Genomic DNA, 18,000 nt, shown 5'->3' with positions numbered 1-18,000 from the left:
TCAATGTTTGCCCGCAATGATGAATAAATATTAATCTCAAATTTATTGTTTTGATGAAAAAAAATACCTTAATACCTTGCTCGTGCAGCCACATCTGCACTGCCTCCCTCGACCCTCTCTATGTCAGAGCCATCCATGTCATTGATACCAGATGATCCCTGGGAGAACTCCACACTGCCTGCTACTCCCTCTGTGGATGAGCTCCTACTGCTGGGGTGGCAGGCTAATACAGAGCTCCGCCGGTCCACAAAGTCCTTGAGGAGGCCCTGGATTTCTTCTACCAGCAGAGTACCAATGGAGGAGGGGGTGTTTATAGGGATGTGGTAGACCTGGAGATTCTCCCTAGCTTCAAGTTGACCAAAAAGAGACCAGCTGGAGGACTCTTCCAACTCACAGCAGATCTGCAATGAGAGTCATTTCATTTTACTTATTCATTTTTCGTCTTCTGCCAACTTGCCGATAACAACTGTTCTGGTTTCTGACCATCCTCTCCTATGCTGCATTACTATAGGTCATTACCCTATTTAACACGTCAGACCTCTCAGGAAACCTCATGTCAAGTTGCTGCCGCTGTCCTTGGTAATTTAGCAAATAAAATATTTTAACTAAGGATTCTGAAAAAAGCAAAGCAATGAAAAGAGAAATTACTATTTCGTTCATTGATTGCTAGCAATCAGACTAACGAATAAAGTGTGTCATTATTGACTTATGGCTGAGTTGGTAGCCTTACAGCTGATGTACCTGGTTTAGGATATCTGTGTTGTTTGAGTAGACAGCCACCTGCTGGCCAGGATGATGAACTGTATCACTGATGGACAAGAGAACCACCAGACCATCGAGGCCATGGTGCTGACTGAAAGCGTTCAGCCCGTCCACATTAACAATCCAGTGCTGGAACAGATGAAAGAAAGGCAAAAAAAAAGACAAATAGAAAGAAAGAAAAATAGATGAATAGAGTAGAGATCAACATCTGAAATGTGCAAGGCAAGCTGTTTGACAAATCGCTACACTACCAACATTTTAAACCTACTTTATTAATGAACAAACTTTCCAAAAAGCAATTATCACAATTATTGTATTAGTCTTAAAAGCATTAATGAATATTTTCTTACATTTTGTTTACAGCTGAATGATAAACTTTGTAAGACCCCTGCCTTTTATTGTGCATATGATTGAAATTGTTGTTGTTTTTTTAAACTGAGGTGGTTCAAGTAAGCCTTCATCTGAAGCAATGAGAGACGAAGCTGTCAAAACGCACAGAGGGGTAGAGAGACACTTTGTGATCTATTGTTTGGAAATTAACTGTTTGCTCTTAAAACAGCCACCATGCACAGATTATGGTAATTCAGTGACACACACTATGATTGATGGATGAAAAGTTGCATTAATTCATTGTTTTGTTTGTCAAGGGAACTTGATTTTTCTTTCTCTCTGAAATGATTAACAACAATATTATGGCAACCATAATTTACAATGCAAGGTTATGCATAGGGTGTGCAAAGTGATACTTGGGAAAACATATTGGCTTGATTAATCTAAATCTGTTGCACAACTGTTTATTTTGTGAAGTTCTCAAAATCGTTGCTGTGCTTATTTACGTAGAACTTTTAAACATAATAGAAAGCTGTGGTAAAACTAATGGAGGAAGTTTGAGATGCGAATCTCTGAAGATGTGACAACGTTATTTTCTTTGGCAACAAATCAAATCAATGATCTACTTGACTTCAAATGTGTATTTCCCATTTCTGTGCACTCCGTGTTACAGTGTGTGGTCCTTTTCTCTGCTTGAGCCTGTGTGTGTGTGTGTATGTGTGTGTGTGTGTGTGTGTGTGTGTGTGTGTGTGTGTGTGTGCATGTGTGTGTGGGTCCACTGAAAATGATTGATGAGCGCTTCAGGCACTGTATCTGCCCAGGCTGTGTCAATATTAACCTGTGAGGATGAGGGGGCTACAATACTCCTCCCCTGTTCCTCCCTCCACCCTCCATCCCTCTCTCTCTCCACAATATGGCTGCTGTCATACTCAGGCTCATCAATCCTCACACACACGCGCGCAACTGTCATTCCACTGACACTGCCATTTCTCAACACTGATATCCCGATGAGTGCAATGAAGCCTCCCAAGATTCGTTAAAACACACATTTTCACTCACTTAAGTACAAACATACAAGTGACAACCCGTGTAACCCTTACACATGATGATACATACAAAAATCCACCATTTGTCTACTGTAATCTCAGTTTATGAACAAACATGCACCAGTATGTACACAAATGAGTTCTGGTAAGGCAATAAAGTCTTCATGATTTACAGTACAATATAAACCGAAATGTTAAAATGATGCCGATACTCGAAAGCTACAACCCAGCTGCGTGCATACAGTATGCCCACACACATACACACACACACACTGAAGCAGGGAAATATAGTCAGAAAATGAGCAGAGTGCAAGTCTCTGAGATAACACGCAGGGCGACAGTCTGTCTGCCATTTGGCTCTTAACTGAGTAAATTACTACTCATATTGCCTGCCCCTCCTCTTTCTGCCACCTCCAGATAAACAGATTGCCTTGTCGTATAAATTACAAACATGTTAGCTATAAAAATCCAATTGCCAACAGTCTCCAACAACCTTGGGATGTGGACACGGAAAACCTGTATTTCATGAGCTTTTGGTAGACTCAGATGTCAGAAGGGTTTCCCTCACTTACATTTTTATTAACTTTCATGTCTAATGAAGAGCATCTGCCACTTCAGAAAAAGTCAGGATTAATGTCACACAAAAAGTATTAAGTCATCAAGAGCAGGTACTCACATGAAGTCATATTCGTGGGAAGCGCTGTTTCACTATGCACAAGTTTGTTATATCTGTACTTTACTTATTTCATTCAATCATTTGTTAATACTCAAAAAACAGTGTGAGACCAAATTCAATCGCTTGCAAGTGTTCTGAGTTTTCAACATAAAGAAAAAGCAAAACAAAAACAAAATAGAATAAATATTTAAAACATTATAAGAAAAAATTTAAATGTGCATTACAAGACAAATGTAGTAGGATAAATAACAGTATATCAAGATTTAAAAAAACATTTGCACCCAAGGCAAAATAACATGTTGACTATATGAGCTAACACTATCTCTTAAAATACATGGTCAAATGAAAAATATGACACCAGAGCCATCACTGACACAAGTTGCTTTTCCTAGTCACTGATATTCGTTAAACCCTGGTAGACTTTGATTTCTGTGTCTTTTCATTGCAAGGAAGTTTTGCAATGTTGCAATGTCCTAACTTTTTCATAAAGTGAATACAGATCGAAATAGTCAAAGAACAAAACGTTTGCTGTCGCATCTGCTAGTGAAAAACAAGTTTTCATCACAAGTGCGAGAGCAACAGTCCTACACTTACTGAACTAGGTGAATATTAACCAGTGACTAATGGTATGATGGTCAGAGTCAGTTTATCCCATGATCAGTATAACCTCATGGAGGGCAATGGAATCTGACCCTAACCCTCTCGATACAGTCTAACTTTGTGTTTTGCATATATAGTTTTTTTTCCGTTTGGCCTTGACTTCATGTTTTCTGTTTCTCCATCACCTGTGCGCCTCTGCTTTCTGTCACACTTTTCTTCTTCTTGTCTTGCTTTTGAATACTTTGCAGCTTCATCTTTCTCCCACTCTAGGCTCCAGTTCCCCCCCCCCCCCCCCCCCCCCCCCCACACACACACACACACACACACACACACACACACACACACACACACACACACACACACACACACACACACACACACACACACACACACACACACACACTCCCTCTCTCTCTCTTTGGTTGTCTTTGCTCCACAGGTAGCAAGTCTTTAGCGGCTGCTTGCAGTTCTCCCAACCTGCCATCATTATGCACAATAGCCTTAGGTACAAAACTCAGGCCTCATAACTCACACCCTGCGCACGTAAATTCCCGTGCAAACACAGTCAAAGCAAAAACACATTTCCTGCTGTCGCCAACATCTCTGGCAAAGAATTAATCAAGCGTTCATCCATTTAGGCTCTTTGCATACCCTTTTCCGACAGAACACAGAACGCTAAGAGAGTTGCGAGTTCTTCTCAGGCGATCGTTTCACCACCCTGATGAATCCATCAAGCGAGGTTTGATTTATACATCTGTCTGTGATCACAGCGGTACAGCTACAGCAAATGGGGTGGCAAGGAGCGAGCTGACACCACCCTGCTCAAACACACACACCAATGTGCACGCACACATGCAAAATATACCATTTACCACACACACACACACATGCAAGCGTTTGCCAACAAACCAACAGCTATACTTTCATTTGCATACACACATACTGCTTATGAAGTTTTAGGGAGACAGAGGGAAAAGGGGAGGGGGGTTTAAAAGTTTACAGAGAAAGAAGCTCAAATGTCTTTCTGTCCGTCTGTCTCATATGGGCCTTCTCCGCATGCTTCATTCACTCAGCTCTAAGTGCAGGGGTTTGGGGGCCAAAATGCAAGCACTGAGTCTATAAATGTTTTGTTTTGTTTGTTTGTTTGCCCTCCAAGCCCAAGAAAGCCACAGGGGGAGATTGAAAATGAAGGAAGGGAAGAATGAGTATTCCTGAAGAGATGATGATGTGGAGGAACCAACACTGCAAGTTAGTAAAGATACGGCATGATGACTTTTTTGTCATCATTTTCTTTTCAAGTGTTTTTCCAAACTTGTTCAAACGCCACATTTGTGTATATATAACGAATTTCGATAATGTGTTTCAGCCAAACAAATTTATTACTAAATATGTCAAACAGATATGCATTTATTGTGCCCTGCTAAAAGGTCTTAGCCTTGGAAAGAGCAAATAACAAAAACAACACTGAACAGAGTAATGACACATCATCAGCATGTGTTTATGTATGCAGATTTATAACGGGGAATATTTGAATCATCTCTCAGTTTGATGTGGTTACAGGACAAATACTTTCAACAAAAGAATCACTGCGGCGCAAGAAGGAACCAAGAAGTCAGAGAGGAACAGAAAGATAGTGGGATGGAGGGGCGGAACACCCTGGCTCCCTGGTCTTCAATCTTAGTCCCTGGGAGGCCCACCCTGCACCTGCTGTCTTGTAGTGCCTCTCATCAGCAAGGCATTTAGCGAGTGCTGTGGCTGCGGGCCCCTTCATTAGCGACCATAATTATTTGTGCAAGTGGTGTACGGCAAAACTGGCCCCGCATAAACAAACAGAAGGGCTGGAGGACTGTGAACAAACAACGCATTAGAGACAATCAACGTCGCCAACGTGAAACCTAAAGCAAACCTCAGATGTAGAGGTGGACACGGACACACACACACACACACACACACACACACACACACACACTTGCATGCAAAAGATGATTAATTTTTGCAAACTTAAGCTACTTTCCCACCGTTCCCCTTACTAGTGTATGATTAGCAGAAATAACTGAGGAAAACAGAAAACAAAAAAACATGATGTATTGTAATAGCTGTGTGTGTGTGTGTGAGTGTGTGTCTGTCTGCAGGCTCCTGTCCTTCCCACGGTTCATCAACCCCACAGCATGACAACTCTTCATCCGACCAAAGCTTCATCTGCCAGCGCTAATTACTGAGCCATGAAAACCTCTGATATACAAACACACACCCACTGACATTTAGTGCACATCTCAGTTTGAGCCACATGTTAGTGTTACACGAAACCTTGATATACCAATATCTAACCTTTCTATATGAGCAAGAAAAAAAAAAGAAGCCCAAAACCCAACTTCTGTTATATTTTGTCACATCCACAGGTGATGCTGTATTATGACTGTGGACCCTTGAGCGAGGCAGCTGACCACTATTTGCTTCGGTGGCGTGAAGAGTGTATGTGTGTGTGTGTGTGTGTGTGTGTGTGTGTGTGTATATATATATGTATATATATATACACAAATATATAATTGTTGCCCAACATCATAGGAAACTTTTTTCTTGATCCTTCTTGAGTAGAGTTTTGTGTCACTTCTGTCGGAGGAACGGAGAAAGAATGAAACGCCACTCATTTTCACTTCTCTCTTTCATAATAGGGGAGCACACAGACTGAATAATGTATGTTTATACAATACACAAAAAGGCATTAGTCAGTCTATACGATATGTCCATATCATTACACCGCGCACACGCTGAAGCTTTTTCTTCTGCTAACTAGACAGTCGCAGCCAGAATTGTTTTACCCCAAAATCTAACTCTGTCCTCTTTAACTGCTATAAAACACACACACACACACACACACACACACACTTGACAAACACATTACACATAAACCATTAAAGGCTAATTGAATCTAATTTATTTAGTTTTCTGGAAAAGAATCATTTAAGGCAGAACTTCCCTAAGCCCCCTCAATGAATGATACTCCGATACCGTTTTACTCTCTTTTCAAACACAATTAAAAAATAATATATAAATATATACACACTGCAAATGACATGCATACAAGGAGTTCATTTTGGAGCCCGATCTCAGGTCATTAGTAACCCACCATGACGCTGTGGAGTTGGAGGGTCCGCTGGCGACACACAGGCCCCTGGCCATTTATTCTATATTAAGTCTCTAATGGGCCCTCTCTCTCCTTCTCTCTCTCGCACTGCCTCTCTCGACACGCAGCATGTAAGCTCAGCGCTGGTAAAATATGCACAGAAAGTCCGGTGCGCGCACACAGACAAAGCCATTCAAATGAATGGTTATTTATTCGCTAAACGAGGATCTGGGTGTTTAATGTTCCTTGGACGTTAGGTAGTTTTCTGGGGGAGGCTGAGCCATACCCCTACGGCTACAGACATCATTTATTCTACACATAGCCTAATACTGCACACTAGGCAGCCGCTGAGAAAAATGGGCTTTGGAAGTGTGAAGGAGATATAAAAGAAATAATGAATGATTTTGTTAAGGGGGGTTGTGTGTGTGTGTGTGTGTGTGTGTGTGTGTGTGTGTGTGTGTGAGGGGGTCACATTAGGAGTTTCAGCAGGGGAAAAAAGCAAGGGGTGGGCTTAAAGGCTTAAAGCACTGTGTGTGTGTATGTCTGTGTGTGTGTGTGTGCGTGTGTGTGTGTGTGTGTGTGTGTGTGCGTGTGTGTGTGTGTTTGTGTGTTTGTGTGCGTGAGAGAGATAGATAGGAGGTCAGAGATAAAGAAGGTAGTGAAGTTAACACAAACACTTCACAAATGTGAGTGAGCATTTGTGTATGTGTGTGTTGGATTTTAGGATATCAGTGGGGAGGAAGCTGACACCAGGTTGTGAGCGTGAGGCTCTCAGGCCTCCGCCTGCATCTCATCCAAATGCAGAACATCACAGCTTCAGACGGGCTCCTATACTTGCATAAGAAACACTTCTCCAAAATCACACAGCGCAGATGTAATGTTTCCAGAACATGGAAGCTATCAAAAGTAACTTTGATAAAAACAACAACATTATTTTATCGTTTTGGTGGCAAAATGTTAAAGTTTTTTTTCCCCTTACATCTCTCTTTTAAAAGACCAGGCAAGTTTAATGAGCCTCGTTCAAAACAACTGACAAAAGGAAGTGCACTGGATTATACTCCAATATAATCATCATGATATATCATAAGAAACAGTCTGGCTAATGAGACCATTAATTGAGCTTCTAAGTGTATTAATTAGCCATTATTTCTATGTCAGTGCACTTATCTTTAAATCTCAAGTGTAGGATTTATATACATCCATTATAAATGGAGTTATAATTATGTTTTTATTTACTGAACTGAAAATAAATGGAATCAGTACTTTTAAGCCCTTACCTCCTTAACTGTGGTCACTGAAGACAGTGCTATGGTCATCTCGCCATCAGAAAACTCCTTCAACTCCGCCGTAAGCAGCTGCTCCATGTCTACATCCAGTCAGCACACACAAGCAGACTAACAGTTATATAAAAACACACACTAAAGGGGTACAAAACAATTTCACGACAGACAGAAAAAGACACAAGCATGAATGTCCTCTCCAGAAGTGAGAGCTAGTAGAGAGGCTGTTGCAATACATTGATAATGTGCCACTGAGCAAAACGTCACTCGACAGATCTATGCTGAAGTAATAGAAGTGTAACATTTTGTGCCAGTAACATTTTCTTGCTATCTCTTTGCTAACTCAAAATTTCTATTTTTACTAAAGTCTGTTATATTTGATGCTTCTCCCGTGCTGTTGTGTTATTATATACCATAACTTTATGCATCCTGAATGAGATGAGAGTATGATGAGGTGGATGAAGAACTGCAAATTTACTATCTTCATTACTAACTTGCATGAAGGAATCCATCAGTTCTGTATCAAAGATGATCACAACTCTCTCTGTGCTACATATGAACTCTACTATGCTCAACTGGCCCAACCGCTCCACGCATTCCGAAACGCACCTTGTAGCTCGGCGTCAGCAGTGGCGTCACTCAGCTGCTCCAAGGATCTTCTGAGATCCTCCAGTTGCGTTGACTGACGGCCATGTTTGATCCAAAAAGCTTCATTTTGCAGTCGCAAGGCCTCTGTAGACACATGAACACAAACTTTACAAGTTTAATGTAGGTTCAAAAATGAATCATCACAAGATGACAATCTTGACAGGGTTGTTGACGAATGTCTGCCCTCTAGAAATTACTGCCCCGACCTTGTGGTGAAAGTAGTTTGGTCTATTTCCAAGAAGAGCCACTTGACAAATAATGATATAGATTGACACTGCCATCTCTTGTCGAACGTTGTGCCTCCTGCGCATTAGCGGAAGTTATGTAAAGGCTGGACTTACAGTTTGTACACAGCATCATCACAAAGGCAGAATTATGTAATCCATTCACTGTCAATGACAGACAACACTAACATTTGAGATATTTTTTGAGCTACTTTGAAAGTTTAAATGTTTAGAACTTTGTGCTTTCCATGCGCCATCAAATATTTCATATTGGTCCCCTACTCAGTCCCGACTGAGGACCAAGGGTGACCGGGCCTTTTCTGTTAGGACCCCCACCCTTTGGAACAATCTCACAAAATAGATCCCTCTGGTGAGCTCTTCACCCGCTTCTAAATCTCTCTTAGAAACACATTTTTATAAATGTTCTGATCTTACTTACTATTTTAATCATTGAAGAATGTTTTTTTTTTAGTTTTTACTCTTATATTTAACATTTATGCCCTAATGTTTACAATCTTAAATCTATAGATTTATTTTCCACAGTACAAACAAGACAAACAAAACAAGACTAAATTAAAGAGAAGGAGGGGGGGGGGGTTTCACAGAATCTGTAGTATATTTTCCATTATTGTTAATATAACTATTAACATTGTTTTCTACTGTAACTCTTTGTAACCCCTATTTAGTTGGTTTTACAACCAGACAAAAGATACATAGAGCCTAAACTTCTTTTGATCGTTTCCTCTTCGAGTCTTTATTTTCCACTTTAAAGCACCTTGTAACTGTCTTCTGAAAGGTCCTATATACATTTAGTTTATTATAACTTCTCAAGAAAAACTAAAATCATTTAGAAAATGTATTTTACAATACTACTTAGTCACTATCTCGTTTTACATTGTGGAGGAGCATTTGATTTGGTAGTTGAATGGTGTGTAACCTCCCAGTCCCTGAATAATCAGCAAAGCTAGATACTTGGTAATAGTGTCGCCTGGACAGAGCCTGATGAGCAGGAACTAGCAGGAATTAGAGTCCAGCAACTGACCGCTTCATGAGTCAATGAACCTGAAAATGCACTGTCCAAACAATCCTCACAAAGAAGTTGGAGAACTGGACTAAACAGTACATCATTCTCCTGCTCCAACAATCTTTCCTTATACGTCTCTGCACTTGACTCTGCTCTTTTTTCGGCACTTCGACTTACTATTCTCTGTCTGTCTTTCAGCCGCGCTATTGAGCAGAGATCATTCATGTCTCTTACCCAACAATCACACAGCTACTTAACATCGAATGCTGCAGTACCAATTTTGGCAGGCTGTTTTACTGACTTAACTGCACACACACACGCATGGTATTTGAAAGGCAACCTAATGAAGTAAACCATCTGGTATAAAATGTTTGTTAAAACACATAAAATAATTTCACCCAAGCCTGTACACACACACACACACACACACACACACACACACACACACACACACACACACACACACACACACACACACACACACACACACACACACACACACACACACACACACACACACACACACACACACACACACACACACACACACACACACACACACACAAACACATTCTGTAGTGTAGTGAGAAAAGAGAGTTTTGCCTCTCATACACACAGCACAGCTATAGACACAGAGTCAAGTTTGATATGTTATTTGTTAGCATCCCTTTCAAACAATTACTGAATTATCTTCGAATTCTTATATTTTTCTTATTTTAGAAGGAAAATAAAACTACTTCACCTGAGAAAAGAGAAAAAAAAATTCAACAGACTAATTGAAATTTCAGGAAAAAAAAAGATTCACATTGTGTGTTTTTAACATCCACTGCCCCTCATGTCTCTCTGTCTCCATCTCTCCTGGTGAGTGTTAAGCGAGTCATGTCAGAGGATTTGTGTGTCCTCCTTCATCGCCCCATTACCCCCCAGAGGGGGGGGGCGCCTGCTCCTCCCTCACCTCCAAGAGACTTCCCCAACGTTGCTCTGATGTGCTCCGCTGCCTCTTGACGAATCTCCCTGGCGACTGTCGTCACCGCGGACAACGCTGCATCATCCCCTGTGTCCTGCTGCCCGTCGTGATGGACCACTCGCAGTATGCTGGACTCCAAAGCGTGATACTCAGAGCTAGGAGGGTGAGAAGACAGGGGGTGGAGGTGTTATGAATGGCTGCAGGGGAGAAAGCGATGATTGTGAGAAATTTGCATTAATTCAAATCCCCTTCGGGTCATGAGGGATGAACACATGCAGGCCTGAAAACATTTCTCAGACAGAATCCACGGCATCTGGATATGTTTTTTGAGATCTGCATGTGTGAGTGTTTGTGTGTGTGTGTGTGTGTGTGTGTGTGTGTGTGTGTGTGTGTGTGAATCCACTTCCAGGAAAGATTTTTATTAATTTCCCTGGTGTCTCATCTTTATAGAAGTGTGAAGATATGCTCAAGTTATCAACAAACTGACCTGGTGTGAGTGCTTTGGCATGAATTGCATGTGTGAGTGTGTTTACCTATCCAGAAGTCCATCTCTCAGCAGAGTGAGTGAGAGTTTTCCAGTGTGATGAAGCGTCATGAGGTCTACATCTTCTCTCCACAGCAGCAAACTCTCACTAATGTTCAGCCTCTTCAGATACCGCACCGTCTCCTCGGGCAATACAGCATTACATTGCCGGCCGCACAACACTGGCAGACACAGTCCACCTGATGCATCCTTCTGGATTACATAGAAACACATAGTGCATGAAACCAGATGCATTTGAAGGTTACGAAATAAACAAATTAAGTTATAATAATAAAAACAATGTCCTGATAATTATATCTTTGTAATAGACCACTTTAGGGAAATATATGTATTTAAACAGTCATCTCTTTGAACATATTATATTATTCTACAGTATTTCACTTCATTGTACAGCTCTTTGGTCAACTCTGGTTGCTTTAAATGTGGTTTATAAATAAACTTGACTCGACTTCATACCAGTGAAAGAAAGATGAGGTGAAGCATCTCAGAGGAGCAAATGAGTCTTGAACTCATGAGCTATATTTCAGAAATTAACTCTGATAAATGTCCGGGAAATTGGGTTCCCGACATTTTCCAGAGTTTGACGTTCACATAATGCAGGAGGCAGCAGGACATCGTGATGAGGTTAAATGCGTTCACAACAGCAGGAACATTTCTGGAACATTCAGGCGAGGGGTGGCACCTGGGTACAGCGCCCACTCGCTCACTGGATCTTCTGAAGATTTTCCTCCTGTGGACTCACTCATTTGCACATACAGCCCCTCCTGAAGAGTTTAGGAAAATGCCCTAACTTCAGTGCACGTTTGAAAGCAGCTATAGCGGACCATGTTTAACCTTCTATGGTGAATTGATGCATTAGCGAAACAGGGACACTTTCTGCCGTTGTGCCACTTCACTGTTTAGCCTATGATATATTTTGCCAAGGTGGCTTACAGTAAATGCTTTTTGTGCATTTGGATAAAAGTAGTTCCTGGAAAAACAAACAAAACCAGATAAAGCCATAACAATGTTTCCAGTTTCCAAGTTTCGGAAATAGTGCAGTACTCTGAAACAAGACATGATTTGTGCAGTGTTTATCACTGTCAAACAACAATGTGTGAGTAGGGATTTGTTTGCCAGTATGATAGCCATAAAAGCAGGCTATATAATCAAACCGACAAAACATGGTACATTTTTCAATGTGCCATCAATGGATACTTTTCTCCCACTATGCAATTCAAAGAAGACATTAAAAAAGCCTCTCCCAGCTGGAAAAGCTTGTGTATGGTGATGAAACAGCTCCAGAAAAATAAAATAGAATAACAAAGAAATAACTATCATATTTTAGCAACCATATTTTGCTCACTCTCATAGTACATACATGACCATAGTATATACTATATAGAATTAGTGTGTAACCTCCAAGTGCTGCCTTGCAGATTATTCTGACAGTGCCTGACACTGCCTTATACTTTTTTAAATACTTAAGTTTCAACCCTGTAAAAAAACCAGGCAGAATTCATGTTACCTGGCTGAGGTGTAGGGCTAAGGACAGTGTTGCAGCCACAGTGTCGACATCTGGCTTTGGTCCACCTAGAACAGCATGGATGGGATCCTCAGATGCATCTGCCTAGAAGCACATTGACAAACATACGGAACAAGGTTAGTGTGTCGGTGGCGTAGCGGCCTTTTTATTTTCAAAATGTTCTTGGCAAGACGTGATTCAGTGACACTTGATTTCTTTGTTTTCCAACATCCGTCAAGGGAAGCAGATGGCACAGTTGTACATTATTGTTTGATCTGATATCTGATATTGGTGTATCATCGAGCCAGTATGCCTGTGGTAGACGACTGCAGCATTTTGAAACAAACACTATGTTTAATAATGAAATCTCTGTGCTGCTATGTTGAACTAATACAGAACAACACGAGAGGCACAATCAGTCGTAGCTGTATAACCACTGTCTAAATCAGCCAAAGAAACTTTTTCACGGTTAATGTAGAGTAACATGCTCTATCAAGGAAGTGATGAGTTCCATTAATTCTACTAAACAGTGCAGGCAAACTCTCCTCATTTATGTTAAGTGGACATTAATGACAGCTCCATTAAAGAGATTAAGCATTCATCTCTGGGTGAAACAGGCAGAAAATTACGTTTCTTCCTTTATTCGTTGACTGGGACTGGTGGTGTTAGATTTCATTATCTCAGACAGTTTATGGAACCATTCCTGGCTTTCATTGCCTGATTCCAGCATTGATATTTAAATACAGGTATTTACACCACATTTTGTGTGGGTACATATACACAGGTCAGCGTCTGTCTTTGTGAAAATGTAAAAAGCAAAAACCTAATAAAACATTTTAGAAATGGAAACAGAAAATTATGAAAAGTTTCATAAATAGACATACAGCACACCCTCAGTAATTACACTGACTAAACGTAAAAGGAACAATAACTGGTGGCAATTTGGAACAAAATCACCAACATTCATCCTCAGCCTGCTCTGCGTGTGTTCTGTGTCAATCTGTTTCATCTCAAACAGATACGCTGACTCACCACTACAGTACAAGCCTGCCCTGCAGCCGGCAGCATTAATCAAGAAGAAAAATGTGGAGACAATAAGAATCATGTATATCTGTAGCTCGTGTTATTGGACTTGGAGGATGCTCTGATGGTGGCGGATCAGCGGAGGGGGAGAAGCAAGATCACAGAGACAAAGACCAGTAGGCAGCCTCCAGTTTGTTGGTTAGATTCTTGCAGGTTGCCCAAAGTTGTATATTCGCAAAGCATTTTCCAACCTTAGTTACCACAAGATACACTGGTTGTTATGGTCATAGCAAAAATAACTAATTATTGAGTGATTGATTGATCTTCGAGTCACTTATTTAAATGAAAGCAAATTATTGTGGAAAAAAATAGATCCGCATCAAAGAGCTGCCAACCTCTGAAACCTACACAACAGTCAGCTCTTCTACATATTCAAGCAATGTTTTTTGAAGATGAAATCTGAAATTTAAACGGTTACAAAATTTGAAAACACAACTTGTTGCCTACAGGTGGCAAAGGTAAAACTCGGGAAGCCTAAACTTGTCCGCATATCGTGTCCACAACTATAACGTCACTGTCCTACAAGTAAAGCACATTAGTATGTGTACAACGGGTTTTCAGCATTCTCTTGTGGATAATCTGCAGCCCGGCGGACGCACTGACACAAAAAAACACAATATATAATAATGAATAAGTATTCAACTGGAAGTAATGGAAGTCAGTGGCTGCCTTCAAAGTCAAGATAAAAGTGCTTCAGAAAAAATGGTCAGCAGCAGTGAGTGAATGTGATAGACAACCTGTGTGACTTTTTCCACTTTTATTCAACCGGGTAATCCTGCTTTCCTAAACATCACCCCAGAAAGTTGGCTAATGCTCACCAAAATTGTTGACATATCAAATAACTTAAGGTGTGTCTTGTTTCGGCTCATACAACTTCGCCAACGGGTCAGATACATAAAGGAAAATGAGCGAAGAAGATGTGAGACCAAATTACAGAGAGGGAGGGGATGAGCAAGACTACAGTGAGGATGAGAGAGTCAAAATTGTGAAGAGATTGGAGGAAGGAGGCCAAGGTGTAAGAATATAGGCTTCTGAATGAGGGATCTGAAATATAGAAGGTATGGGCAGCAGATTGATAAGTTGGAAACAGAAAAGGTGGCGAGAGGGGAGCAGGAGACACGGGAGGCTAGACAGGTGCAAAAATGTGATAGGACCATTAGATGAGAGAAACTGGAGAGGTGAGGTGAAGAAGTGGAAGGGGAAGAACCGATATGAGAGAAGGTGTGTAGCAGAGAGAAGGAGGTCTGTAGATGGTTCCATAGGAGGGAGAATAAATCAATACTAGCCAGAGAGAAGGAAGTGATGCATTAGCCGGAGAAAAGGCCACTCAGTGCCGACTCTCCTGCAGAGGGAGGTGTGTGTGTGTGTGTGTGTGTGTGTGTGTGTCAACTGATATCCTTCAATCTGAGTGCTCTCTCTCTCGGAGCTCTATCTCACTGTCTCACCCATCTCCCCCTAAATTTACATTTTCTGTGAATTATCAATCTGAGATTAGGAGATTTGCAAGATTACAGTAAAATGCGCACAAAAAAACTCTGGGCAATAGAGCATATGCTTTAAATATATTCTCAAACATTAAACATTTACATTTGTGGTCTTTGCCACTAGTGGAACCGTCGGAGCCTCAAGATACTTGAGTGGAAGTGAAGAAAACCCCTCACCAGTCCCACGGACAACTTTACTAATACTACACAAGCTGCAAACTCCACAAAGAGCTGAGCTGACAATAACAGACAGGTTCTCTAAATGCCGAGTCATTTCTGCTGCTGAGCCATATATATGTAATATTTTAAAGAAACAAATGCAATGTGTATAGCACAAAAACATGGTCTTGCTTTTAAACTACGCAAAAATTCTTGGCCTTCTGAAGGACTGCTTGAGTATCCTGTTGAAGAGCACGCCGATCCAAACAAGCTGGCTTCAAAAAAAAATCGGTTTCGTCATGCTAATAAAGGGATTTTAAGTTATTGCACTTTTCAAGCCAACCTTCCTTTTAGAATTAGACGGCCTAGGAAAACCTTGAAAGTGAAGCCAACGTGGACCCTTTTTCATCGAGTGGTTTGTTTTATGTCTCAATAATTTTGTGATGTTGAAAACATTTACAGGGATGAAAAGTAATGGGTGTTAGCACATTCTGGACACACATAAAGTTTGAAAGTGGCCTGTAATGATTAAATTTTGGGACAAAGCACAGAGCCAAAAGCAAAGTAGCCCTAAAACCCATTTTATACGTATGTGTGTGTGTGGGAGTAGACTCAGAAGGACAGATGCTGAAAAGTCCACTCAGCACACTTGTTCAGCTCTATGCCAAAATGATGGGACAGTTGCGGATCGAGGAGCTGCACAGACAAAAAATGCGAGAGAGAGACAGACAGGTTCGGTAAGCACTAAGAGCCAGGCCAATTAAGAGTATGGGTGTTCTGGACGGTAGCCATCCACAGAGCAGGGAGACACTCATCAGTTGTCCTCCTTATCACTCAGCTACCCTGCTGCGCTCTGATCGGTGGATGTGCCTCTTGGATCTTTCTTCTCCTTGGCTTGAACTGTGTTTATGTGAAGTACATCCAAGATAAAAAAGCTCTTATCCTCTTTAAAGTTTCATTGAAACAGTTGCACTGTGCGGACAGAAACCAGTTTACACATGCATCCTGGGTGATACAGTATATATCAACACATTTTCTCCAGTATCCCTCTAACTAAAAAAACAGTTCAAAACCACTAAAATCAGCTTTTGCATACAAGCCATCACCTGTGTGTTATCATTGAGTTGACAAGGAAGTGCACAGTTTGGACTTTGACATGTTCAGTCACAGGTCAGGTAATATATGCACTGCACCTCAACCTGAGTGTAACTAATGTTATGAAATAGATAGAAGAACGCACATACAGTTTTTATCTGTAGATCATGTGATATGGTTAAAAGCCCCAGAGTAGTTACTGAATGGATTTTGAAGTGGTCTCTTAATGTAGATTATGACTTTGAATAACTTATAAAGTTATATTGTTTTGTCTGTGTTAACCCACACTTCTATGACAACTGGGCAAACTCCATCTGCTAAAGAAAGACACGTGGTATAATCAAAAGCTCCAGAACTGTTACTAAACTGACGTTGAGTGGGTATGATGGCTCACTGGGGGGTAGATTTTCCCTTCTACCTTTGAAAAATGAGACACTGTTGCCTGTAGAGTTTGCTGATGATTGCATAAACATCAGTAAATGCAGCTGTTTGTTTGGATATACAGTATAGTACGTGTGTGGATGTGTGTATGTTCTGCAGCATGCAGAAATATTTGCACTGTCTGGCTGTGTGTACGTTCATCTTATCCCGATCCCATTGTCATGCATGAAATTCAGCACAAAGTTTACTCTATGACAAAAAACAACAACATCATTACAATCAGTGAGCCCTTCGGTGGCCGTCTGAAGGAGACAGGGGACATTTACTGATCGACGTCTGCTGCTGACAGGTGCCTGGGCCCGTTCTATAATCAACAGAGGAATGAAATGAAAAACACAATGAGACGGCAAAAATATAAACGCAAAGATGCCTCACGGGCATCAGTGCCAATATCACACTAAAATCCTCACAAGTACTCTTTTACAGCTCGAACCCTTTGAAAGATGACGTGTCCATGCACTACGGCTGATAAATACGACATTTAAACAAGCTCATGCAGAAAGACCAGTATTAGGGGCAACATGGCCTCAGGGTATGTGCACGATCCGTGAAAGGCTCCCTAGTGTGAAGGTCTGTGCAAATGTGTCACTACTGGCAGGGTCAATGCATATAAACCAAGACTGTATTAAGGAATGGAAAAAGAATATAGTACAGCCACACATCAATGCAAGTCTGTGTGCCCTGGAGACACGAGCTGCACAGTGGTCGCACAGTCATTCAGTCTATTTATTTGCAGGAGCCCCCCACACACACACACAGCTTTTATGTGTGAACAGACATTCAGCCCTGGATCAAATGCAAATCATGAGTCAGGATATATCTGCAGAGCAACCAGATAGCGGGGGGAACGGCAGCCTCTGGCTAAACTTGTTGATGTCACGCCTCCCACTCATTAGGAATCAGCCCCTCATTCATATTCACTCCTGGAAACACAACGCGCCCATTGTACCGGGGCCAGACGCGCCGTCCTGTGCCCTGTGCGCTCGTGCTGTCGACCTACAGGTGCATG

General features: G+C 41.3%; 1 protein-coding gene across 4 annotated transcripts in view; it reads right to left on the bottom strand.

The window, feature by feature from the left end:
- LOC118314021 overlaps nt 1–18,000 on the bottom strand; it is a 32,141-nt gene that overhangs the window by 13,720 nt on the left and 421 nt on the right. For 3 of the 4 annotated variants that reach the window (XM_047329172.1, XM_035640095.2, XM_047329173.1), the window contains exons 2-8: nt 12,733–12,834; nt 11,215–11,417; nt 10,670–10,836; nt 8,428–8,550; nt 7,816–7,904; nt 742–891; nt 76–401 (exon numbers count right to left, since the gene is read on the bottom strand). In XM_047329172.1, the coding sequence (XP_047185128.1) occupies nt 76–401; nt 742–891; nt 7,816–7,904; nt 8,428–8,550; nt 10,670–10,836; nt 11,215–11,417; nt 12,733–12,834 (1,160 nt within the window). Of the gene's footprint in view, nt 1–67; nt 402–741; nt 892–7,815; nt 7,905–8,427; nt 8,551–10,669; nt 10,837–11,214; nt 11,418–12,732; nt 12,835–18,000 lie in introns of those variants that run through there. The other variant, XM_035640098.2, reaches the window with a different exon arrangement.

Source organism: Scophthalmus maximus, chromosome 19 (genome assembly GCF_022379125.1).
Source record: "Scophthalmus maximus strain ysfricsl-2021 chromosome 19, ASM2237912v1, whole genome shotgun sequence".
NCBI lineage: Eukaryota > Metazoa > Chordata > Actinopteri > Pleuronectiformes > Scophthalmidae > Scophthalmus > Scophthalmus maximus.
This window is presented reverse-complemented; position numbering and strand designations above follow the sequence as displayed.